Raw genomic sequence first — 27,041 nt, 5'->3', positions numbered from 1 at the left:
CAGCCGCAGCGACTGTGCCCCCGACATACCCCCGTTCGCGCCGCACTGCCCACCCTTCGGGTTGCCCCGCCCCTGCAACGCTCCATTTCCTCCCTGAAAACAGAGCGTTGCCGCCCCCCTCCCGCCCCCGCGATCCAACCTGAATTAGCCCCTATATCAGGACATGCATGATATGTCAGTGAGGACAGGGCTGCATGTGACAGGAGCAGTGACATGATGTGAGGAGGGGAATGGGAGCAGCAGGATCCCCAGCAGCACAGAGTATATCAGGAGATGAGTGATATATTAGTTAGGACAGGGCTGCATGTGACAGGAGCAGTGACATGATGTGAGGAGGGGAATGGAGACAGCAGGAAGCCACAGACTGAGAGTTATATAGTGGGAGGAGCAGGGTCCCCAGCAGCACAGAGTATATCAGGAGATGAGTGATGTGTCAGTGAGGACGGGGCTGCATGTGACAGGGGCAGTGACATGATGTGAGGAGGGGAATGGAGGCAGCAGGGAGTCACAGACAGAGTTATATAGTGGGAGGAGCAGGGTCCCCAGCAGCACAGAGTATATCAGGAGATGAGGGATGTGTCAGTAAGGACAGGGCTGCATGTGACAGGGGCAGTGACATGATGTGAGGAGGGGAATGGAGGCAGCAGGGAGTCACAGACAGAGTTATATAGTGGGAGGAGCAGTGTCTCCAGCAGCACAGAGTATATCAGGAGATGAGGGATGTGTCAGTAAGGACAGGGCTGCATGTGACAGGGGCAGTGACATGATGTGAGGAGGGGAATGGAGGCAGCAGGGAGTCACAGACAGAGTTATATAGTGGGAGGAGCAGGGTCCCCAGCAGCACAGAGTATATCAGGAGATGAGGGATGTGTCAGTGAGGACAGGGCTGCATGTGACAGAGGCAGTGACATGATGTGAGGAGGGGAATGGAGGCAGCAGGGAGTCACAGACAGAGTTATATAGTGGGAGGAGCAGGGTCCCCAGCAGCACAGAGTATATCAGGAGATGAGGGATGTGTCAGTGAGGACAGGGCTGCATGTGACAGGGGCAGTGACATGATGTGAGGAGGGGAATGGGAGCAGCAGGATCCCCAGCAGCAGAGTATATCAGGAGATGAGCGATATATTAGTGAGGACAGGGCTGCATGTGACAGGAGCAGTGACATGATGTGAGGAGGGGAATGCAGGTAGCACAAACCCACACACTGAGAGTTATATAGTGGATGTAGCAAGGTCCCCCAGCAGCACAGAGTATATCAGGAGATACATAATGTGCTGCGCTATATAACAAGCTGTAAAAAAAAAAAAAAAAAAAAAGGATAATTTCACAGGGGCAGTGACATGATGTGAGGAGGGAAATGGAGGCAGCAGGAAGCCACAGACTGAGAGTTATATAGTGGGAGGAGGAGGGTCCCCCAGCAGCACAGAGTATATCAGGAGATGAGTGATGTGTCAGTAAGGACAGGGCTGCATGTGACACGAGCAGTGACATGATGTGAGGAGGGGAATGGAGGCAGCAGGAAGCTATAGACTGAGCGTTATATAGTGGAAGGAGCAGGATCCCCCAGCAGCACAGAGTATATCAGGAGATGAGGGATATGTCAGTGAGGACAGGGCTGCATGTGACAGGGCCAGTGACATGATGTGAGGAGGGGAATGGGAGCAGCAGGATCCCCAGCAGCACAGAGTATATCAGGAGATGAGTGATATATTAGTAAGGACAGGGCTGCATGTGACAGGGGCAGTGACATGATGTGAGGAGGGGAATGGGGGCAGCAGGGTCCCCAGCAGCACAGAGTATATCAGGAGATGAGTGATGTATCAGTGAGGACAGGGCTGCATGTGACAGGAGCAGTGACATGATGTGAGGAGGTGAATGGAGACAGCAGGAAGCCACAGACTGAGAGTTATATAGTGGGAGGAGCAGGGTCCCCAGCAGCACAGAGTATATCAGGAGATGAGTGATGTGTCAGTGAGGACAGGGCTGCATGTGACAGGGGCAGTGACATGATGTGAGGAGGGGAATGGAGGCAGCAGGGAGTCACAGACAGAGTTATATAGTGGGAGGAGCAGGGTCCCCAGCAGCACAGAGTATATCAGGAGATGAGTGATGTGTCAGTGAGGACAGGGCTGCATGTGACAGGGGCAGTGACATGATGTGAGGAGGGGAATGGAGGCAGCAGGGAGTCACAGACAGAGTTATATAGTGGGAGGAGCAGGGTCCCCAGCAGCACAGAGTATATCAGGAGATGAGGGATGTGTCAGTGAGGACAGGGCTGCATGTGACAGGGGCAGTGACATGATGTGAGGAGGGGAATGGAGGCAGCAGGGAGTCACAGACAGAGTTATATAGTGGGAGGAGCAGGGTCCCCAGCAGCACAGAGTATATCAGGAGATGAGGGATGTGTCAGTGAGGACAGGGCTGCATGTGACAGGGGCAGTGACATGATGTGAGGAGGGGAATGGGAGCAGCAGGATCCCCAGCAGCAGAGTATATCAGGAGATGAGCGATATATTAGTGAGGACAGGGCTGCATGTGACAGGAGCAGTGACATGATGTGAGGAGGGGAATGCAGGTAGCACAAACCCACACACTGAGAGTTATATAGTGGATGTAGCAAGGTCCCCCAGCAGCACAGAGTATATCAGGAGATACATAATGTGCTGCGCTATATAACAAGCTGTAAAAAAAAAAAAAAAAAAAAAGGATAATTTCACAGGGGCAGTGACATGATGTGAGGAGGGAAATGGAGGCAGCAGGAAGCCACAGACTGAGAGTTATATAGTGGGAGGAGGAGGGTGTCCCCCAGCAGCACAGAGTATATCAGGAGATGAGTGATGTGTCAGTAAGGACAGGGCTGCATGTGACACGAGCAGTGACATGATGTGAGGAGGGGAATGGAGGCAGCAGGAAGCTATAGACTGAGCGTTATATAGTGGAAGGAGCAGGATCCCCCAGCAGCACAGAGTATATCAGGAGATGAGTGATGTATCAGTGAGGACAGGGCTGCATGTGACAGGAGCAGTGACATGATGTGAGGAGGGGAATGGAGGCAGCAGGAAGCCACAGACTGAGAGTTATATAGTGGGAGGAGCAGGGTCCCCCAGCAGCACAGAGTATATCAGGAGATGAGTGATGTGTCAGTAAGGACAGGGCTGCATGTGACAGGGCAGTGACATGGTGTGAGGAGGGAAATGGAGGCAGCAGGAAGCCACAGACTGAGAGTTATATAGTGGGAGGAGGAGGGTCCCCCAGCAGCACAGAGTATATCAGGAGATGAGTGATGTGTCAGTAAGGACAGGGCTGCATGTGACACGAGCAGTGACATGATGTGAGGAGGGGAATGGAGGCAGCAGGAAGCTATAGACTGAGCGTTATATAGTGGAAGGAGCAGGATCCCCCAGCAGCACAGAGTATATCAGGAGATGAGTGATGTATCAGTGAGGACAGGGCTGCATGTGACAGGAGCAGTGACATGATGTGAGGAGGGGAATGGAGGCAGCAGGAAGCCACAGACTGAGAGTTATATAGTGGGAGGAGCAGGGTCCCCCAGCAGCACAGAGTATATCAGGAGATGAGTGATGTGTCAGTAAGGACAGGGCTGCATGTGACAGGGCAGTGACATGGTGTGAGGAGGGAAATGGAGGCAGCAGGAAGCCACAGACTGAGAGTTATATAGTGGGAGGAGGAGGGTCCCCCAGCAGCACAGAGTATATCAGGAGATGAGTGATGTGTCAGTAAGGACAGGGCTGCATGTGACACGAGCAGTGACATGATGTGAGGAGGGGAATGGAGGCAGCAGGAAGCTATAGACTGAGCGTTATATAGTGGAAGGAGCAGGATCCCCCAGCAGCACAGAGTATATCAGGAGATGAGTGATGTATCAGTGAGGACAGGGCTGCATGTGACAGGAGCAGTGACATGATGTGAGGAGGGGAATGGAGGCAGCAGGAAGCCACAGACTGAGAGTTATATAGTGGGAGGAGCAGGGTCCCCCAGCAGCACAGAGTATATCAGGAGATGAGTGATGTGTCAGTAAGGACAGGGCTGCATGTGACAGGGCAGTGACATGGTGTGAGGAGGGAAATGGAGGCAGCAGGAAGCAACAGACTGAGAGTTATATAGTGGGAGGAGGAGGGTCCCCCAGCAGCACAGAGTATATCAGGAGATGAGTGATGTGTCAGTAAGGACAGGGCTGCATGTGACAGGGGCAGTGACATGATGTGAGGAGGGGAATGGAGGCAGCAGGAAGCTATAGACTGAGCGTTATATAGTGGAAGGAGCAGGATCCCCCAGCAGCACAGAGTATATCAGGAGATGAGTGATGTGGCAGTGAGGACAGGGCTGCATGTGACACGAGCAGTGACATGATGTGAGGAGGGGAATTTAGGCAGCAGGAAGCTATAGACTGAGTATTATATAGTGGAAGGAGCAGGATCCCCCAGCAGCACAGAGTATATCAGGAGATGAGTGATGTGGCAGTGAGGACAGGGCTGCACGTGACAGGGGCAGTGACATGATGTGAGGAGAGGAATGGAGGCAGCAGGAAGTCACAGACTGAGAGTTATATAGTGGGAGGAGCAGGATCTCCAGCAGCACAGAGTATATCAGGAGATGAGGGATGTGTCAGTGAGGACTGGGCTGCATGTGACAGGGCAGTGACATGGTGTGAGGAGGGGAATGGAGGTAGCAGGAAGCCACAGACTGAGAGTTATATAGTGGAAGGAGCAGGGTCCTTTGGGGCACCAAAAAGGGGTCCTGCCACTACACAAAGTGCGTCAGGGAAGAAATATATGCCTATATACTAGATCTCCAACCAATGTAAATTAACGAACAACTATCACTCTAATTTACCATCCTCATCCCGTAGCGAAGCACGGTATTCAGCTATCTACAATGTTATTTATACTGTGTGTTTAATATTTACATTTATTTTTTATAAACAGACATTCTTAAAATCCTGGGTAATGCAGAGTACTCCAGCTAGTATAATATATTCCCTAACCCAGCAGGTACCCGCCTGTCACTGCAGGCACCCGTGCAATGGGGTGATTTGTATATTTTATGAAGCAAACCAATATGTAAATATTCTGTTTGCAATATACTTAAATTGTGTATGCTATATATTAATGCTTTTATTAAATGGGCAATTAAGTAACAATATGGGGCAGATTTATTAACCTGGAGAAGGCATAAGGAAGTGATAAAGCAGTGATAAGTGCAAGGTGATAAACACACCAGCCAATCAGCTCCAATATGTAAATTTACATATTGGAGCTGATTGGCTGGTGCGTTTATCACCTTGCACTTATCACTGGTTTATCACTTCCTTATGTCTTCTCCAGGTTAATACGTGTGCCACCATGTATCCTGTTCTACAGGGGTCATCCTTAAAAGTATGTAGCATGCCTGCTCTGAAGGGTAATGTGCGTCCCCCGTCACATATGTAGCATGCCTGCTCTCCAGTACTGTGCAGATTCTGGTCACCTCCACCGGATACCACCATAGCTGCAAATATACAACCAAGGCAGAAGAACTAATGCAACCGCAAAGGTTTAGTGCACATAGGATTAAAGGATACAGACCACAGCACAGTGTCACAGTAACAGCACAGAGTGCTGGGCCATCAGAGGCCGCCGACTGGATAGAGAAGCAGAACGCTAACTGGAGCCTGGCAGAATTACATATGGGAGACACTGGACATATATACACCAGCAAGGGAGCCGGAGCCTAGGCGTATACTGTCCTTTATAGAGAGCCATGTAGCCTGCTAGCCTCCACAGATCTATAGCATGATGTGGCTCACCAGAGCCAGCCATAGGCAAACTAGGCAATTGCCTAGGGCATTTGATATGCCTAGGGGCATCAGCAGCTTCTGCTGATTAAAATGATATGCGGCATGCCTATATTCTGTATGTAGCATTTCATATGCAGATACAGCCACAGTCTCACGCAGTATATAGGCATGCTGCATATCAGTTTAATCAGCAGAAGCTGCTTGTGCATCCTAGCCACATAGCAATACAAATAAGATGCATTTTCATAAAAACAAGGTGCCCGACGTTAGCATTGAGGCAAGATTTATGAGGACACATCTGTATGCAAGCAGAGGCAGAGGTCACAGTGTTAGTGGCAGTGTGAGTGCTGTGTGTATGTGAGTGGGTTGGTTGTGCAGTAGTGTTCGGAATATGTGTAAGAAGCATTATGTGTGTCATGTAAAAATGCATTAATAATGTGCAACATACGTGTAAGGGGCACTATGTGTGTCATTATGTGTGTAAGGGCATTGATAATGTGCGGCATATGTGTTACAGGCTACTACTGTATGTGTGTCATTATGTGTATAGGGGCACTAATAATGTGCAGCAAATGTGTAAGGGGCACTATGTGTGTCATTATGGGTATAAGGGCATTAATAATGTGCGGCATATGTGTAACAGGCTACTACTGTATGTGTGTCATTATGTGTATAGGGGCACTAATATTGTGCAGCAAATGTGTAGGGGCACTATGTGTGACATTATGTGTATAAGGGCATTAATAATGTGCGCCATATGTGTAAGGGACATTATGTGTAAAAGGGCATTAATAAAGGTTGTCATAATGTGTAAGGCGCATTATGTTTATAATGACATTAATAATGTGTGTCATATGTGTAAGGGGCACTATGTGTCATTATCTGTATAAGGGTACTGTATGTGTAATTATGTGTATAGGGGCACTAATAATGTGCAGCAAATGTGTAGGAGGCACTATTGTGTCATTATGTGTATAAGGGCATTAATAATGTGCAGCATATGTGTAGGGGGCACTATGTGTGTCATTATGTGTATAAGGAAATTAATAATGTGCGGCATATGTGTAACAGGGTACTACTGTATGTGTGTCATTATGTGTATAGGGGCACTAATAATGTGCAGCAAATGTGTAGGTGGCACTATGTGTGTCATTATGTGTATAAGGACATTAATAATGTGCGCCATATATGTAAGGGACATTATGTGTAAAAGGGCATTAATAAAGGTTGTCATAATGTGTAAGGTGCATTATGTTTATAAGGACATTAATGTGTCTCATATGTGTAAGTGGCATTACTGTGCGGAATTGTGTATAAATGCATTACTAATGTGTGGTATTATGTGTATAAGGTGCTCTACTATGTGGCGTTGCATATAGAAAGGGCACTATTGTGTCATCTAATGTGAATAAAGAGCAATAAGGTGTGGTGTAATGTGAATAAGGAGCAATTCAGTGTGATGTAATGTGAATAAGGGGCTCTACTGTGAGGAGTAACGTTTATAAGGTAAAGTAATACTACTGTGGGATGTAATATGAATTATGGACACTATCGCAAGATAAAATGTGAATAAAGTTGCAGCACTGTGTGGCGTAATTGGAATTGGGGTTACTATTGTGTGGCCATGCCCCTTCCCAGCAAGAAGATGCCCTTTTTTGGGCTGTGCGTCAAATGTGCGAACTGTTCCTATTTAAAATATAGGGGGTACAAGGACTGCTATGGGTGAGGGGTGATGGTGCTGGGAAAGAGGTGCAAGGTCAGAGGCAGAACCAGCGGTGGTGCTAGGGGGCACCAGCCAAAATCTTGCCTAGGGCATCATATTGGTTAGGGCCGGTTCTGTGGCTCACCCAACACACGTGTATCATGCCTGATCTATAGCATGATGTGAATCATCCAGCACATATGTAACATATCTGATCGTCACTAATCACATGTTGCATGTGTGCCTTATTGCATGGTGTGGCTCGCCTATCATGTGTGTAACATGTCTGATCTAGATCATACATCATGTATGTAACATGTCTCTGATCTACAGGCACAATGTGGATCACCCATGATGTATGTATGTAGCATGACCGGCCTACAGGATGGTGCAGATCACCCATTATTTATATAGCATGTATGACTTATATTGGGTCAAACACGTTATAAGTTACACGTCAGCCTGGCTGCGCTGCAGAGAGATCAGGAAATAAGGGAGGTTATACATCAGTGGCTGCAGCTTATACACAGGGGATGTGATACAGTATGATATTACATGTGCTCTATAGGGGAAGGGGAATCTCAGGTGAGGAGTATAAGAACACGGCTTATCAAGGGAGTCCCAGGAGCCGGACATGTACAACAGAGGGGAGAACAGACACGGGGGATGGGAGGGGATCCGTTTGGATGGTCGACAGTCATCAGGTCGACCACTATTGGTCAACATTGACCTGGTCGACACAGGAACAGGTCAACACATTAAAAGGTCGACATGATTTTAAAAAAAAAGAAAAGATTTTTAACTTTCATACTTTACCATCCACGTGGAGTACGATTGGGAACGGTAACCTGTGCCAAGCGCATCGGTAGCGGAGCGATGCACCTTGCCCGCGAGCCATGCGAGGGGACGCGGTACACTAATTGGGGTTCCTGGTCATGTTATGGAAAAAAATGACACCGAAAACCAGTAAAAAAATCCATGGCGACCTTTTCATGTGTCAACCTGTCCCGTCTCAACTATTAGTGCACATCGACCATGACTATGTTGATCAATAGTGGTCGACCATTCATACCAGAACCAGATGGGAGTGGGGCTAATAATATTATAGATCAGGATGAAGCATTATGTAAGGGGATTTCTAGACCAAGGGGGGCACACTCTGCAACCAGAGAGGGAGGTGGCGGTGGGGGGGGGCACACTCTACAACCAGAGAGGGAGGGGGGGGGGGCACACTCTACAACCAGAGGGGGGGGGGGAGCACACTCTACAACCAGAGAGGGAGGGGGGGGGGCACACTCTACAACCAGAGAGGGAGGGGGGGGGGGCACACTCTACAACCAGAGAGGGAGGGGGGGGGGGGGGCACACTCTACAACCAGAGAGGGAGGGGGGGGGGGGGCACACTCTACAACCAGAGAGGGAGGGGGGGGGCACACTCTACAACCAGAGAGGGAGGGGGGGGGGCACACTCTACAACCAGAGAGGGAGGGGGGGGGGCACACTCTACAACCAGAGAGGGAGGGGGGGGGCACGCTCTACAACCAGAGAGGGAGGGGGGGGGCACACTCTACAACCAGAGAGGGAGGGGGCACACTCTACAACCAGAGGGGGGGGGGGAGGAGCACACTCTACAACCAGAGAGGGAGGGGGGGGGCACGCTCTACAACCAGAGAGGGAGGGGGGGGCACGCTCTACAACCAGAGAGGGGGGGGGGGGGGGCACACTCTACAACCAGAGAGGGAGGGGGGGGGGCGCCACACTCTACAACCAGAGAGGGAGGGGGGGGGGGGGCACACTCTACAACCAGAGAGGGAGGGGGGGGGGCACACTCTACAACCAGAGAGGGAGGGGGGGGGCACACTCTACAACCAGAGAGGGAGGAGGGGGGGGGGGGCACACTCTACAACCAGAGAGGGAGGAGGGGGGGGGGGGGCACACTACAACCAGAGAGGGAGGAGGGGGGGGGCACACTCTACAACCAGAGAGGGAGGAGGGGGCACACTCTACAACCAGAGAGGGAGGGGGGGGGGGGCACACTCTACAACCAGAGAGGGAGGGGGGGGGGCACACTCTACAACCAGAGAGGGAGGGGGGGGGGGCACACTCTACAACCAGAGAGGGAGGGGGGGGGGGGGGCACACTCTACAACCAGAGAGGAGGGGGGAGGAGCACACTCTACAACCAGTGGGGGGGGGGGGGAACACTATACAACCAGAGAAGGGGGGGGGGGGGGGAGCACACTCTACAACCAGAGGGGGGGGGGGAGCACACTATACAACCAGAGAGGGTAGGGGGCCACACTCTACAACCAGAGGAGGGGGGGGGGGCACACTACAACCAGAGAGGGAGGGGGGGGGCACACTCTACAACCAGAGAGGAGGGAGGGGGCCACACTCTACAACCAGAGGAGGGGGAGCACACTCTACAACCAGAGGGGGGGGAGGGGGGGGGGGGGGGGGGGGGTTGGGGGAGCACACTATACAACCAGAGAGGGTAGGGGGCCACACTCTACAACCAGAGGAGGGGGGGGGGGGGAGGGGAGGGGAGGGGGGGGGCACACTCTACAACCAGAGACCTGCGACATAACATAAGGGGGAAACTATTTGTTACCAGTAGTGGTGATGGAGGGAGATCCAGAAGAGCCCCCTAGAGGTTGTGGTGGGGTCTCAATTATTAAAATAATCCAAGTATACATGGGACACACGTGTCAGATGGAGAGCTGGAAGTGAGACATGTTACTAGAGCTGGCCAGCATTCCGGAGCTGCCAGCATTCCGGACCCTCACGCAGCAGATACAGCGGCATGGATGGGCCAGCAGCTGCACATTCCCACCCTTACTACCGACACCAAAGGCGTCCCAGGCCCCGCAACGTGACCTCTCCCACCCGGTGCAGACACACCACAAGCTCCAGAGTGGCAGAGTTTGCAGCAATAGAGCGGGTCCGGCGTTCCGGGGCTCCGGACCATTCCGGTTTTCACCCAATCCCCGCAAAATGCTCTGCTCCCCGCATCCTGTACTATTGCAGCTACCTGGGATCAACTGTATACTTAAAATAAGGAAGGGGGGGGGGGGGGCGGAGGGAATGAATAAATTAATGGATCCAGCTCAGCTCAGGTACAGTACTGCAGCGGTGAATGCAAGAGGGCAGATGGAGCAGAACGCGTTGCAGCAGCGGAGCCGGGTGGAGGAAAGGGGTCACAGATGCTGGAGGGTCTGGAAAGGGGAATTTGTCCGGTAAAAGTTAAGAAACTTTAATCTATGGGATTTATTCTATGTTACCTCTGGTATATGGTGCATATAATACACTTATTATAGAGTGCTGGAGAACCATCATATAGACACCCACCCAGTACAGTAGGGACTACATAGGGACGACCCCCAGCTATAAATAATAATGCGGGAGGAAGGTCTTACCTTGCGGGATGGGAAAGCCTCCGCACACTCCATGTCCAGCATGTCAGCATATAGCTACAGTAATACAATCAGTTCTGAGCTGCCCCGTGCCGGGACTAGGTTTAAATCCCCACTCCATGGCCCCGCCCACCAGGCACATTAAAGCCCTGGCCACGCCCCTCTCCCAGTGCACCCCCTCCCCTGGCCCTCTGGCTGCAGTTTGGTGACCACTGTATAACTGGCACGTGTGTCCACTGGCTGGGAGCCCCCACTGCATCGTGCCATGGTATGGGGAGGAGTAACGGGGAGAGTTGGGTCAGAGAACGGAGCAGGGGTCACTGGGACATGTCAAGGGTTACATGGGGGTAGATAAAGTTTGGGGTCAGGGGGACATCCAGGGATATGTGTTCCAGGGGTAAGTGGGGGCAGGTACAGGTAAGGGCAGAGGGACATCCCAGGGGTAAGTGGGGGCAGGTACAGGTTAAGGGCAGCGGGACATCCCAGGGCCAGGGGTAAGTGGGGGCAGATATAGGTTAAGGGCAGAGGGACATCCCAGGGGTAAGTGGGGGCAGGTACAGGTAAGGGCAGAGAGATATCCCAGGGGTAAGTGGGGGCAGGTACAGGTAAGGGCAGTGAGATATCCCAGGGGTAAGTGGGGGCAGGTACAGGTTAAGGGCAGCGGGACATCCCAGGGCCAGGAGTAAGTGGGGGCAGATATAGGTTAAGGGCAGCGGGACATCCCAGGGGTAAGTAAGGGCAGGTACAGGTTAAGGGCAGAGGGACGTCTCAGTTGCAAGTGGGGGCAGATATAGGTTAGGGGCAGAGGGACATCCCAGGGGTAAGTGGGGGCAGATATAGGTTAAGGGCAGAGGGACATCCCGGGGGTAAGTGGGGGCAAGTAAAGGTTAAGGGCAGAGGGACATTCCAGGGGTAAGTGGGGGCAGGTACAGGTTAAGGGCAGCGGGACATCCCAGGGCCAGGGGTAAGTGGGGCAGATATAGGTTAAGGGCAGAGGGACATCCCAGGGGTAAGTGGGGGCAGGTACAGGTAAGGGCAGAGAGATATCCCAGGGGTAAGTGGGGGCAGGTACAGGTAAGGGCAGTGAGATATCCCAGGGGTAAGTGGGGGCAGGTACAGGTTAAGGGCAGCGGGACATCCCAGGGCCAGGAGTAAGTGGGGGCAGATATAGGTTAAGGGCAGCGGGACATCCCAGGGGTAAGTAAGGGCAGGTACAGGTTAAGGGCAGAGGGACGTCTCAGTTGCAAGTGGGGGCAGATATAGGTTAGGGGCAGAGGGACATCCCAGGGGTAAGTGGGGGCAGATATAGGTTAAGGGCAGAGGGACATCCCGGGGGTAAGTGGGGGCAAGTAAAGGTTAAGGGCAGAGGGACATCCCAGGGGTAAGTGGGGGCAGGTACAGGTTAAGGGCAGCGGGACATCCCAGGGCCAGGGGTAAGTGGGGCAGATATAGGTTAAGGGCAGAGGGACATCCCAGGGGTAAGTGGGGGCAGGTACAGGTAAGGGCAGAGAGATATCCCAGGGGTAAGTGGGGGCAGGTACAGGTTAAGGGCAGCGGGACATCCCAGGGCCAGGAGTAAGTGGGGGCAGATATAGGTTAAGGGCAGCGGGACATCCATGGGGTAAGTGGGGGCAGGTACAGGTTAAGGGCAGAGGGACGTCTCAGTTGCAAGTGGGGGCAGATATAGGTTAGGGGCAGAGGGACATCCCAGGCGCAAGTGTGGCAGGTATAGGTTAAGGGCAGAGAGACATCCCAGGGGTAAGTGGCGAGTGGACATACAGTAGCTGAGGGTCAGCATGAGGTCCATCATGGAACAACGTATGAGGAGTACAGGGTGAGACAGGGGTAAGAATTAGGGAGCAGGTAAGAGCAGATGGGGTATAACGGGGAGAGTGGTCTGCATTGGCTATTCCGCAGCATGGTAGCACAGGGGTGAGATGGGGCAGGGTTGAGGTTAGGATCTCAGTCACAGAGTTACAATGTATCAGTAATAGTGACACCATGTATCACCCGTCCTCTCTGCTAGAAGCAGGCCCTGCTCTCACCTGTATCCGGGGAAGTCTCTATGTGAGCATTGGTGGTTCAGTGGTAGAATTCTCGCCTGCCACGCGGGAGGCCCGGGTTCGATTCCCGGCCAATGCAGCATAGTATTTTTTTTATTTTTTTTTATATTTCTGCTATTCTGCCCCTTCTATAGATCTCTTTACACGCAGTAATATTTGCAGATCTACGTAATCAGTAACATGTAGGTTTTTATTTCTCTCTTTTTAATTTGAATATCTGCACATCACTGCATTTGCATGCTTCAGAGTTACCTTGTATAATAATAATAATAAGCAAAGCGACATAATGCATGCAGGAAAATAAAATACATATTTTGCTAAATAAAAAAAATAAAAAAATAAAAAAAAAAAAACGACTCTGGTGGGACTCGAACCCACAACCTTTGAATGACTACTCCAACTAGAAGTCCAATGCGCTATCCATTGCGCCACAGAGCCACGTGTTGATATATAGCTGCAGCGTGTCTCTAGAGGTGAGCGCCGCCGCTGCTGCTGTGTGCAGCCGGGTACAGTGTATATACTGCCGGCCGTGGTCTGTGTGTATACCGCCGGCAGCAGCGTGACCATGGCCGCACTGAGGCCAGCGACGGGATAGACTATGGCTGCTCTCACACAGCAGCAGCGCAGGGACAGGCGGCGGGTGCCCGGGTGTGAGGGGCCCGGCGGGCGGCACACGCTGATGTGTGTCCTTTCACAGATCCATCATCACACGCCCGCATCCTGTGCTGTGCCCGGCGGGGGGAGAGGAGAGGGCGGGAAAGCAGCGGGAGGCTCCCTCATCATTAGCTGCACATCCATCAATCCCGCTCCCTGTGTTACTGTCCCCCTGCTCCTTATTACTCAGTGCTAGCTAGGTACTTGTTACCATAGATGATGCTTATATATAACTACACCCTGCATATATGCTGTACTACTGCTTACACTGCCCTGTATACGCCTCTATTACGTCACATTACTTCTGTATGTACTTTATTACCTCATCTAACGACATACACAGCGCTGTATACGCCTCTATTACGTCACATTACTTCTGTATGTACTTTATTACATACACTGCGCTGTATACGCCTTATTACCTCACATTACTTCTGTATGTACTTTATTACCTCATCTAACGACATACACAGCGCTGTATACGCCTCTATTACGTCACATTACTTCTGTATGTACTTTATTACCTCATATAACAACATACACTGCGCTCTATACGCCTCATTACCTCACATTACTTCTGTATGTACTTTATTACCTCATCTAACGACATACACAGCGCTGTATACGCCTCTATTACGTCACATTACTTCTGTATGTACTTTATTACCTCATTTCTCTGACGTCCTAGTGGATGCTGGGTACTCCGTAAGGACCATGGGGAATAGACGGGCTCCGCAGGAGACTGGGCACTCTTAAAAGAAAGATTAGGTACTATATCTGGTGTGCACTGGCTCCTCCCTCTATGCCCCTCCTCCAGACCTCAGTTAGAATCTGTGCCCGGCCAGAGCTGGATGCACCTAGTGGGCTCTCCTGAGCTTACTAGAAAAGAAAGTATTTGTTAGGTTTTTTATTTTCAGTAAGATCTGCTGGCAACAGACTCACTGCTACGTGGGACTGAGGGGAGAGAAGCAAACCTACCTGCTTGCAGCTAGCTTGTGCTTCTAAGGCTACTGGACACCATGAGCTCCAGAGGGATCGAACACAGGGCCCGACCTCGATCGTCCGTTCCCGGAGCCACGCCGCCGTCCCCCTTGCAGAGCCAGAAGACAGAAGAAAAAAGACGAAAAACGGCGGCTGAAGACTTCTGTCTTCATTAAGGTAGCGCACAGCACTGCAGCTGTGCGCCATTGCTCCCATAGCACACCACACACTCCGGTCACTGTTGGGTGCAGGGCGCTGGGGGGGGGCGCCCTGGGCAGCAATTAGATTACCTTTTGGCACAAAAAGCACATAATACAGTCTATACAACTGTATATGTGCAAAAAACCCCGCCATTAACATTATAAAAACGCGGGAGAAGCCCGCCGCTGAAGGGGCAGGGCTATCTTTCTCAGCACACCAGCGCCATTTTCTCTTCACAGCTCCGCTGGAAGGAAGCTCCCCAGGCTCTCCCCTGCAGTATCCACATACACAAAGGGTGAAAAGAGGGGGGGTGCACATAAATTTAGGCGCAAAATTAAATATACAGCAGCTACTGGGTAAACACTAAGTTGTAGTGTAATCCCTGGGTTATATAGCGCTGGGGTGTGTGCTGGCATACTCTCTCTCTGTCTCTCCAAAGGGCCTTGTGGGGGAACTGTCCTCAAATAGAGCTTCCCCTCTAAGGAGGTGATAGAGCGGATATGTGTGTGAGAGGGTGTCTCCGTCGACAACGCCGACACCTGTTTGGATATGTGTAAGTGCTAAGGTGAATTAATTGCACAAAAGGTTAGGGAACAGACAGTAAATCTACCTGTGTCTGTCCCTATGTCACAGAGACCTTCAGAGTCTCACAATGCTCACTATCCAAAATAACAAACACTGGTATCGACACGGAGTTTAACTCCACTGTCGACTACGATAATGCAAAGTTACAGCCAAGATGGCTAAAAGGTTTTCAATATATGATTATTGTAATAAAACATGCTTTGCATATCACTGATGACTCATCTGTCCCTGACACGAGAGTACACATGTTTAAGGGGAAGAATGCTGAGGTAAATTTCCCTCCTCTCATGAGGAAAAAGAGCGGGAATCTCCAGACAAGAGACGGCAGCTTCCCACAAGAGAATTCTCAGGCTGTATCCTTTCCCCACTAGGGCCAGGATGTGTTGAGAATCTTCCCCTAGGCTATCCTGTTTGCACAGACGGTAGCACTGGCTATTCTCAGGGATCCTGCAGATAGCGTGCACATTCTAGTACACTACCCAGACCGGCGATTGTGTCGGCATGGGTTTATAGCGCTGTGGCAGCGTGGACAGGTGCCTTATCAGCAGAGATTGAGACCCTAATATATATATATATATATTAAAGATGCTGTCTTAAGTGATAGATATATAATTATAAAGCATGCCCAAAGAGACATGAGTATACTGGGTCCTAGAGTCAAAGCTATGTCGATCTCTGCTTGACGTGTCCTGTAGAATATGCATTGGACAGATGATGCCGACTTAAGAGGCATATGGAAGGCTGAGGATTGTGTGGAGAAGGGTTCTCGGGCCCGGTCTCCACAGCTATAGCTGGTAATTCTGCTAGTTTGCCTTATATTACTGCACAGCCTAAGAAAGCACGACATTATTAAATGCAGCATTTCGAATAAAGAAACAAGAAAGTCTGACGTGCGTCCTTTCTTGTCAGAGCCGGGGACAGAGGAAAGAAGCTGCACAACACAGCTAGTTCCCAGGAACAGAAGTCCTCCCCGGCCTCTACAAAAATCCACCAATGTCGCTGGGGCTCCACAAGCGGAGCTAGGCCCGGTGGGGACACGCCTTCGTAAGTTCAGCCACAAGTGGGTTCACTCCCTGTTAGATCCCTGGGCAATAGATATTGTGTCTCAGGGATACAAGCTGGACTGTGAGAAGATGCCCCCTCACAGACGGCCCTGCGGGCTTCCCCCCAAGAGAGGGAGCCAGTGTTAACTGCAATTCACAAATTGTATCTTTAACAAGTGGTGGTCAAGGGTCCCCTCCTTCAACAAGAGGGTGTTATTATTCGACCATGTTGTAATCCCGAAACCAGACGGTTCGGTCAGATCCATATTGAATTAAAAATCCCTGAACATATACCTGAGAAGGTTCAAGTTCAAGATGGAATCGCTAAGAGCGGTCAGTGCAAGCCTAAAAAGGATCGGGACAAAAGGGATGCATACCTTCATGTCCCCATTTATCCACCTCATTAGGCGTACCTCAGAATTGCGGTACGGGATTGTCGTTACCAATTTCTGATGTTGCCGTTTGGTCTCTCCACGGCCCCGAAAATATTCACCAAGGTAATGGCGGATATGATTGTGCTCCTGCGGAAGCAGGGTGTCACTATTATCACGTACTTGGACGATCTCCTCATAAAAGCGAGATCAAGAGAGCAGTTGCTGAACAGCGTATCACTTTCTCTGGAAGTGTAACGGCAACACGGCTGGATTCTATATATTCCAAAGTCGCAGTTGGTTCCTACAGCTCATCTGTCTCTCCTAGGCACGATCCTAGACACAGACCAGAAAAGGGTTTATCTCCCGATAGAGAGAGCTCAGGAGCTCATGACACTGGTCAGGAATCTATTGAAACCAAAACAGGTATCAGTGCATCACTGCACTCGAGTCCTGGGACGGATGGTGGCATCATACGAGGCCATCCCCTTAGGAAGGTTCCATGCGAGGACCTTCCGATGGGACTTACTGGACAAGTGGTCCGCATCACCTCTTCAGATGCATCGGTTAATCACCCTATCCCCCAGGGCCAGGGTGTCTCTCCTGTGGTGGCTGCAGAGTGCTCGCCTTCTCGAGGGCCGCAGATTCGGCATTCAGGACTGGTTCCTGGTGACCACGGATGCAAGGCTCCGAGGGTGGGGGGCAGTTACACAGGGAAGAAATTTCCAAGGTCTGTGGTCAAGTCAACAGACTTGCCTTCACATCAATATCCTGGAACTAAGGGCTATATACAACGCCCTAAGTCAAGCGGAGATCCTGCTTCGCGACCAACCGGTTCTGATCCAGTCATACCGCAGCGGTTTATGTAAACCGCCAAGGCGGAACAAGGAGCAGGGTGGCGAGGGTAGAAGCCACCAGAATTCTTCGCTGGGCGGAGAATCACGTAAGAGCACTGTCAGCAGTGTTCATTCCGGGAGTGGACAACTGGGAAGCAGACTTCTGCAGCAGGCACGACCTCCACCCGGGAGAGTGGGGACTTCATCCAGAAGTCTTCACACGGATTGTAAATCGTTGGGAACGGCCTCAGGTGGACATGAGGGCATCCCGCCTCAACAAAAAGCTAAAAAGATATTGCGCCAGGTCATGGGACCCTCAGGCGATAGCTGTGGACGCACTAGTGACACCGTGGGTGTACGAGTCGGTTTATGTGTTCCCTCCTCTTCCTCTCATACCCAAGATACTGAGGATAATAAGTAAGAGAGGAGTAAGAACTATACTCATAGTTCCGGATTGGCCAAGAAGAACTTGGTACCCAGAACTACAAGAAATGATCTCAGAGGACCCATGGCCTCTGCCTCTCAGACAGGACCTGTTACAGCAGCGGCCCTGTCTGTTCTAAGACTTACCTCGGCTGCGTTTGACGGCATGGCGGTTGAACGCCGGATCCTAACGGAAAAGGGCATTCCAGATGAAGAGATTCCTACGCTGATAAAAGCTAGGAAGGATGTGACAGCAAAACATTATCACCGCATATGGCGGAAATATGTTGCTTGACGTGAGGCCAGGAAGGCCCCAACAGAGGAATTCCAGCTGGGTCGATTTCTGCACTTCCTACAGTCAGGAGTGACTATGGGCCTAAAATTAGGGTCCATAAAGGTCCGGATTTCGGCCCTATCTATTTTCTTTCAAAAAGAACTGGCTTCACTGCCTGAAGTTCAGACGTTTGTTAAGGGAGTGCTGCATATTCAGCCCCCTTTTGTGCCTCCAGTGGCACCTTGGGATCTTAACGTTGTGTTGGATTTCCTGAAATCCCATTGGTTTGAGCCACTTAAGACCGTGGAGTTAAAGTATCTCACGTGGAAGGTGGTTATGCTGTTGGCCTTGGCCTCAGCTAGGCGTGTGTCAGAATTGGCGGCTTTGTCATGTAAAAGCCCATATCTGATTTTCCATATGGACAGGGCAGAATTGAGGACTCGTCCACAATTTCTCCCAAAGGTGGTATCAGCGTTTCATTTGAACCAACCTATTGTGGTGCCTGCGGCTACTCGGGACTTGGAGAATTCCAAGTTGCTGGACGTAGTACGGGCCCTGAAAATCTACGTTTCAAGGATGGCTAGAGTCAGAAAAACTGACTCGCTATTTATCCTGCATGCACCCAACAAGCTGGGTGCTCCTGCTTCAAAGCAGACTATTGCTCGCTGGATCTGTAGCACGATTCAGCTGGCACATTCTGCGGCAGGACTGCCGCATCCTAAATCAGTGAAAGCCCATTCCACGAGGAAGGTGGGCTCTTCTTGGGCGGCTGCCCGAGGGGTCTCGGCTTTACAGCTTTGCCGAGCTGCTACTTGGTCAGGTTCAAACACATTTGCAAAATTCTACAAGTTTGATACCCTGGCTGAGGAGGACCTTGAGTTTGCTCATTCGGTGCTGCAGAGTCATCCGCACTCTCCCGCCCGTTTGGGAGCTTTGGTATAATCCCCATGGTCCTTACGGAGTACCCAGCATCCACTAGGACGTCAGAGAAAATAAGAATTTACTCACCGGTAATTCTATTTCTCGTAGTCCGTAGTGGATGCTGGGAGCCCGTCCCAAGTGCGGACTCTCTGCAATACATGTATATAGTTATTGCTTAACTAAAGGGTTATTGTTATGAGCCATCTGTTGAATGAGGCTCAGTTGTTGTTCATACTGTTAACTGGGTATAGTTATCACAAGTTGTACAGTGTGATTGGTGTGGCTGGTATGAGTCTTACCCTGGATTCCAAATCCTTTCCTAGTAATGTCAGCTCTTCCGGGCACAGTTTCCTTAACTGAGGTCTGGAGGAGGGGCATAGAGGGAGGAGCCAGTGCACACCAGATATAGTACCTAATCTTTCTTTTAAGAGTGCCCAGTCTCCTGCGGAGCCCGTCTATTCCCCATGGTCCTTACGGAGTACCCAGCATCCACTACGGACTACGAGAAATAGAATTACCGGTGAGTAAATTCTTATTATAACGACATACACTGCGCTGTATACGCCTCGTTATCTCACATTACTTATGTATGTACTTTATTAACTCATAATTACATAAACTGCGCTGTATACGCCTCGTTACCTCACATTAATTCTGTATGTACTTTATTACCTCATATAATTACATACACTGTACTGTATATGCCTCGTTATCTCACATTACTTATGTATGTACTTTATTAACTCATATAATTACATACACAGCGCTGTATACGCCTCGTTATCTCACATTACTTATGTATGTACTTTATTACCTCATATAACGACATACACTGCTCTGTATACGCCTCATTACCTCACATTAATTCTGTATGTACTTTATTACCTCATATAATTACATACACTGCACTGTATACGCCTCGTTACCTCACATTACTTATGTATGTACTTTATTACCTCATATAACGACATACACTGCTCTGTATACGCCTCATTACCTCACATTAATTCTGTATGTACTTTATTACCTCATATAATTACATACACTGTACTGTATATGCCTCGTTATTTCACATTACTTATGTATGTACTTTATTAACTCATATAATTACACTGCACTGTATACGCCTCGTTATCTCATATTACTTATGTATGTACTTTATTACCTCATATAACGACATACACTGCTCTGTATACGCCTCATTACCTCACATTAATTCTGTATGTACTTTATTACATCATATAATTACATACACTGCGCTGTATACGCCTCGTTACCTCACATTACTTCTGTATGTACTTTATTACGGGATCCGGTCTCTAGGTCGACAGTATCTAGGTCGACCACTATTGGTCGACAGGGTCTCTAGGTCAACATGTTCTAGGTCGACAGGTGAAAAGGTCGACATGAGTTTTTCACAATTTATTTATTTTTTGGAACTTTTTCATACTTAACGATCCACACGGACTACGACTGGGAATAGTAACCGAGCAAAGCGAGCCATGCGAGGGGACACGGTGCACTAATTGGGGTTCCCGGTCACTGTACGAAGAAAACGACACCAAAAAAACATAAAAAACTCCTGTCGACCTAGACCATGTCGACCTAGTTACTGACGACCAATAGTGGTCGACCTTCCATACCACACCCCTTTATTACCCCATATAACAACATATTAAATGGATAAGAACCTGGTTGCAGGATAGGAAACAGACAGTCGTAGTTAATGGAGTGCAATCTATGGAGGGAAATGTTACCAGTGGAGTACCCCAGGGATCTGTACTTGGTCCAGTTCTCTTTAATATCTTTGTTGGTGACATTGCAGATGGTATTGAAGGGAAGGTATGCCTTTTTGCAGATGATACAAAGATATGCAACAGGGTAGACACACCGGGAGGGGTGAAACAAATGATTGATGACCTAGGTAGGCTTGAGAAATGGTCAAGAACGTGGCAACTACAGTTTAATGCTAAAAAATGCAAAATCATGCACTTGGGTCTCAAAAACCCAAAGGCTAAGTATAGTATCAAGGGTACTATAATGGAAACTACTGAGGAGGAAAGAGATTTAGGAGTCACTATTTTAAGTGACTTGAAGGCAGGAAAGCAATGCAATAAAGCAATGAGAAAGGCAAGTCAGATACTTGGTTGCATAGGGAGAGGAATCAGTAGCAGGAAAAAAGAAGTGATAATGCCACTGTATAGGTCATTGGTACGGCCCCATCTGGAATACTGTGTCCAGTTCTGGAGACCCTAGCTCCAGAAGGATATAAATACATTAGAGAGTGTACAAAGAAGGGCAACTAAAATGGTGCATGGCCAACATCACAAAACTTACCCGGAAAGGCTAAAAGATCTTAACATGTATAGTTTGGAGGAGAGAAGGGAAAGGGGGGACATGATAGAAACTTTCAAATATATCAAGGGTCTTAACAAAGTTCAGGAGGGAAACATTCTTCAAAGGAAAAGAAGTATTAGAACTCGAGGGCATACATTGAGACTGGAGGGGGGGAGGTTCAGGGGAAATTTAAGGAAAAATTACTTCACAGAAAGGGTAGTGGATAAGTGGAATAGCCTCCCATCAGAGGTGGTAGAGGCTAAGACTATAGGGCAATTGAAACATGCTTGGGACAGGCATATGAATATCCTTACAAAGAATTAAGGTTAAAAAAGGGTTGAGATTGCCTAAAGGATAAAATAAAAAAGGGGCAGACTAGATGGGCCAAGTGGTTCTTATCTGCCGTCAAATTCTATGTTTCTATGTTTCTATATACTGCGCTGTATACGCCTCGTTACCTCACATTACTTCTGTATGTACTTTATTACCTCATATAACGACATACACTGCGCTGTATACGCCTCGTTATCTCACATTACTTATGTATGTACTTTATTAACTCATAATTACATAAACTGCACTGTATACGCCTCGTTACCTCACATTACTTATGTATGTACTTTATTACCTTTATAATTACATATACTGCGCTGTATACGCCTCGTTATCTCACATTACTTATGTATGTACTTTATTACCTCATATAACGACATACACTGCTCTGTATACGCCTCATTACCTCACATTAATTCTGTATGTACTTTATTACCTCATATAATTACATACACTGCACTGTATACGCCTCGTTACCTCACATTACTTATGTATGTACTTTATTACCTCATATCACGACATACACTACTCTGTATACGCCTCATTACCTCACATTAATTCTGTATGTACTTTATTACATCATATAATTACATACACTGCGCTGTATACGCCTTGTTACCTCACATTACTTCTGTATGTACTTTATTACGGGATCCGGTCTCTAGGTCGACAGTATCTAGGTCGACCACTATTGGTCGACAGGGTCTCTAGGTCAACATGTTCTAGGTCGACAGGTGAAAAGGTCGACATGTGTTTTTCACAATTTATTTATTTTTTGGAACTTTTTCATACTTAACGATCCACACGGACTACGATTGGGAATAGTAACCGAGCAAAGCGAGCCATGCGAGGGGACACGGTGCACTAATTGGGGTTCCCGGTCAGTGTACGGAGAAAACGACACCAAAAAAACATAAAAAACTCCTGTCGACCTAGACCATGTCGACCTAGTTACTGACGACCAATAGTGGTCGACCTAGACACTGTCGACCTTCCATACCACACCCCTTTATTACCCCATATAACGACATATACTGCGCTGTATACGCCTCGTTACCTCGCATTACTTCTGTATGTACTTTATTACCTCATATAACGACATATACTGCGCTGTATACGCCTCGTTACCTCACATTACTTCTGTATGTACTTTATTACCTCATATAACGACATAATTTGATCCTGGAGGATATGTTCTACATATTGGAACTCGGCCCAGCCAGATTGCATATATATCTATCATATGTTGATGAGCTTTTGCATCCTCCTCCTCTTTACTTCTAGGCACAGAAGTGGAAAACTGACGGGAAACTGGACAGAGTCACCACTTGGGGACATTTGTAAGAGATCAAAGCTGTCGGAGACCTGGGGGTGAGAACAGTCATTGTTAGACACACTTCCAGACACAAGTTGTCCTAAGTCTGTGGACAACAAGCTGTTGGTAGGTCATTAACAAGTCCATGTTAATATCACCCTGTGCCCTGGGAAAGAGTCTGCTGTAGCATTCACATACCCTGTGTACCTTGTATCACTGAACTCTTGGAGATACAGTACATTATTGCTACTTTTATTCTCAAGGTATGCCCCAGTACAGTAATCAGATCCAGTAGGTGGACATGTCAGGGGAATGGGGCACAGGTCTAGTAGTTTTTTTTTTTTTTTATTATTATTAATTATCAAATTTGCAGTGAAACTTTTTCTAGGGGGATATTACATGGTGATGTTGGCCTGTGTGTATAAAGGTACGTGTTTCTTCATTAAGAAATGGGCATGTCGGTTGTAATAAAAATTGGCAGGTCATTGTCGTTTGTTATGGGCCCTACACACTGGCCATTTTCCGCCGAGGTGCCTGACGGGCGATACGGCGGCGGGGGAGTGAAGTTTCTTCACTCCCAGACGTCACCCGGCCCCATAGCCCTGCATCCTAATGTGGACGATATTGTCCATATTGGCTTGCACGTATAAACGAGTCGGCACCAAGGATGAATGGCCGTGGGGCCGCCCATCGTTCTTCATTGGTGCCTACACACTGAGCGATATGAACGATATCTCGTTCATTAATGAACGAGATATCGTTCATATCGCTCAGTGTAATCGGTAAGTGTGTAGGGCCCATTAGTTGTGGCTAATTGGGTGGTTGAGCTGTTGGAGGAAAACCAGTAGAGGCTTATGTCACAGCCACAGAAAAATGTGCGTTGTTAGAGGGTATAGGGCCTAATTCAGAACCATGTGCACTGCGGGAAGGGGGGGCAGATATAACGTGCACTTTGTGCAGAGAGAGTTAGATTTGGGTGGGGTGTGTTCAAACTGAAATCTTAATTGCAGTATAAATATAAAGCAGCCAGTATTTACCCTGCACAGAAAACAATATACCCCACCCAAATCTAACTCTCTCTGCACATGTTACATCTGCCACACCTACAGTGCACATGGGGCCTAATTCAGGTCTGTTCGCTCGCTAGCATTTTTCGCTGCGCAGCTATCCGGTAACTACTGCATATGCACCACAATGCGCACGGGCGTCGTACGGGTGCACAGCGGGACGTTGTTGTGCACTGGTTTTAGAGACGAATCCATTCGCACAGCCGTTCGCAAGGAGATTGACATGAAGAAGGCGTTTGTGGGTGTCAACTGACCGTTTTCTGGGAGTGTTTGGAAAAACGCAGGCGTGTCAAAGCGTTTACAGGGCGGGTGTCTGACGTCAATTCCGGGCTCAAATAGGCTGAAGTGATCGCAGCGGCTGAGTAAGGTCAGAGCTACTCAGAAACTGCACAAGCTGTTTTTGTACAGGGCGGATGCACACGCGATCGCACACTTGCAAAGCTAAAATACACTCCCCTATAGGCGGCGTCTATCTGTTCGCAGCGCTGCAAAAAATGGCTAGCGAGCGAACAGATCTGAATTAGGCATATGGTTTTGCCCAACTGCTAACAAATTTGCTGCTGCGATCAACTCTGATTTACCCCCAAAGAGGTAAGAGGGCCCTGCTTACAATCTACTTGCTGTCTGTGCTCTGTCTGTCTCGCTGTCTGTGGTGGAAGAAGACTCAGGTTCTGCAAGAGTGTGGTAACTTGTATATGTTTTTCTTTTATAAAAATGCCTCTAGAAGATCTTTTAAATGAGACCATTGGTATTGTGAGACAAAAGTACTAAGGCTGGGTACACAGTACACTAGACAATATGTTCCATGGGGGTAATTCTGAGTTGATCGCAGCAGGAACTTTGGGGGTGATTCTGAGTTGATCACAGCAGGAACTTTGTTAGCAGTTGGGCAAAACCATGTGCACTGCAGGGGAGGCAGATATAACATGTGCAGAGAGAGTTAGATTTGGGTGGGGTGTGTTCAATCTGCAATCTAAATTGCAGTGTAAAAATAAAGCAGCCAGTATTTACCCTGCACAGAAACAAAATAACCCACCCAAATCTAACTCTCTCTGCACATGTTATATCTGCCCCCCCCTGCAGTGCACATGGTTTTGCCCAACTGCTAACAAAGTTCCTGCTGCGATCAACTCAGAATTACCCCCCATGAGCGATATCGTCAGTGTTTGCCCTTGAACTTCCGGATAAACGAGAAAGTGTATACACACTGAACAATGGGGGTCATTCCGAGATGATCGTAGCTGTGCGAAATTTAGCACAGTTATGATCAATCACACTGACATGCGGGGGGACGCCCAGCACAGGGCTATCCCGCCCCACATGTCAGTGCCGCCCCCCCCCCCCCTGCAGAAGTGCAAAGGCATCGCACAGCGGCGATGCCTTTGCACTTCAAGAGTAGCTCCCAACCAGCGCAGCTTTAGCGTGCTGGCCGGGAGCTACTCATCGCTCCCTGGCCCGCAGCAGCTGCGTGTGACGTCACGCAGCCGCTGCGGCCCGCCCCCCTTTCAGTCTAGCCACGCCTGCGTTGGCCGGACCGCACCCACGAAACGGCGGCCAAACGCTCCCATTCCGCCCACCCAGCGACCGCCTCTGCCTGTCAATCAGGCAGAGGCGATCGTAGTGGCCCGACGGCCTTTCGGCCATGCGCAGTTCTGACCCGATCGCACCGCTGCGATAAACTACAGCGTGCAATTGGGTCAGAATGACCCCCAATATCGCTAGCGATATCGTTCAGCAACATCATCCTGCCACCACTACGAACATGCAGTTTCAGACGATATAATCAAAATCGGCCTACATGTGCAGACGACCGAAGACCTCGTCAACAACCCGCCGGAGTGCGCATCATTGACAAAATAGTGCGTACCCACTAGACGATATCGTCCAGAAATGTCGTTATCATCTATATTGCTAATAAAAATCGCCTAGTGTGTACCCAGCTTAACCCTTGGAAAGTGATAAAGTGGAGAGAGAAAATACCAAAACCAATCAGCTCCTGTCGTTTTTCAAGCACAGCCTGTAACATGGCAGTTAGAAGCTGATTGACTGGTACTTTATCTCGCTATACTTTATCACTCCCCAAGGCTTAGTACATCTCCCCCAATATTTAAAGAGATTCCAGAAACAGATTAGTTGTGGTTGGTGCTCCTTCTGTTCTGCCTGAGAGACAAAGGACAGGGATATTGGTCCAATTTGGGCCACACACTTGGGAGCGTAGATCCAGTTAGTTGGGAGATGGCTTCCTCTGCGTGCGGGTACACTGTCTGCCAATACTCCTGGTATTAATCAAATGGATCAGGCAAATGATCCAATATTGGCGGAGATATAGATCAGAGTGTGGGGCCAGCTTTAAAAGAAAGAGAAATGTTCTGTTTCCCAAAGAAAGGTTTCTAAAGGTTTTGCTCTAGGAAACTTCCCAACCCGTAGGTTAGGACTCCTGAGCATGTGTCTACATGGCCCTTTGTAGTCCCTTTGATGTGTTCCACTCACTTGTAGTTCACACACCCCTGACAAACCCTTCTGTTCTGGTCACACTTTACTGAACAATAGGGAGGTATGAGCAGAATGGAGAGGCGAGAGGAACTCAATTCACGTATAATTGTCCACACTCCACACTTGTGGTAAGATTTTATTACAAGAATAGAAGTGTGCTGGACCAAACCTGCTTCAGCAGACAGATGGCTAGCCTGACAATTTATTGTAACACCTTGTTCATTAACTGCAGAT

At 49.0% G+C, this 27,041-nt stretch overlaps 2 protein-coding genes and 2 non-coding genes across 7 annotated transcripts in view; 2 read left to right on the top strand and 2 right to left on the bottom strand.

Annotated features, from left to right (window-relative positions):
- LOC134934798 (transcription factor HES-7-like) overlaps nt 1-10,979 on the bottom strand; it is a 40,452-nt gene extending 29,473 nt beyond the window's left edge. Inside the window, exon 1 of the mRNA XM_063930155.1 lies at nt 10,914-10,979. Coding sequence (XP_063786225.1) covers nt 10,914-10,955 — 42 coding nt within the window. The 5' untranslated portion in view covers nt 10,956-10,979. The remainder of the gene's footprint in view (nt 1-10,913) is intronic.
- A 2,002-nt stretch (nt 10,980-12,981) lies between these two features.
- TRNAG-GCC (transfer RNA glycine (anticodon GCC)) lies at nt 12,982-13,052 on the top strand. Its single transcript has one exon. It is a non-coding gene; the product is annotated as a tRNA-Gly (tRNA).
- Nucleotides 13,053-13,326: 274 nt separating this feature from the next.
- On the bottom strand, nt 13,327-13,411 carry TRNAR-UCU (transfer RNA arginine (anticodon UCU)). The gene is given in 2 exon segments: nt 13,327-13,362; nt 13,375-13,411. It is a non-coding gene; the product is annotated as a tRNA-Arg (tRNA).
- LOC134934796 (transcription factor HES-7.1-like) overlaps nt 13,368-27,041 on the top strand; it is a 230,968-nt gene continuing 217,294 nt past the window's right edge. For 2 of the 4 annotated variants that reach the window (XR_010179810.1, XM_063930152.1), the window contains exons 1-2: nt 13,468-13,827; nt 23,217-23,373. The gene's annotated coding sequence lies outside the window, so the exon portion shown is untranslated. Of the gene's footprint in view, nt 13,447-13,467; nt 13,828-23,216; nt 23,374-27,041 lie in introns of those variants that run through there. The other 2 variants (XM_063930153.1, XM_063930154.1) reach the window with 2 other exon arrangements.

This window comes from Pseudophryne corroboree, chromosome 6 (assembly GCF_028390025.1).
Source record: "Pseudophryne corroboree isolate aPseCor3 chromosome 6, aPseCor3.hap2, whole genome shotgun sequence".
In the NCBI taxonomy this organism is placed as follows: domain Eukaryota; kingdom Metazoa; phylum Chordata; class Amphibia; order Anura; family Myobatrachidae; genus Pseudophryne; species Pseudophryne corroboree.
This window is presented reverse-complemented; position numbering and strand designations above follow the sequence as displayed.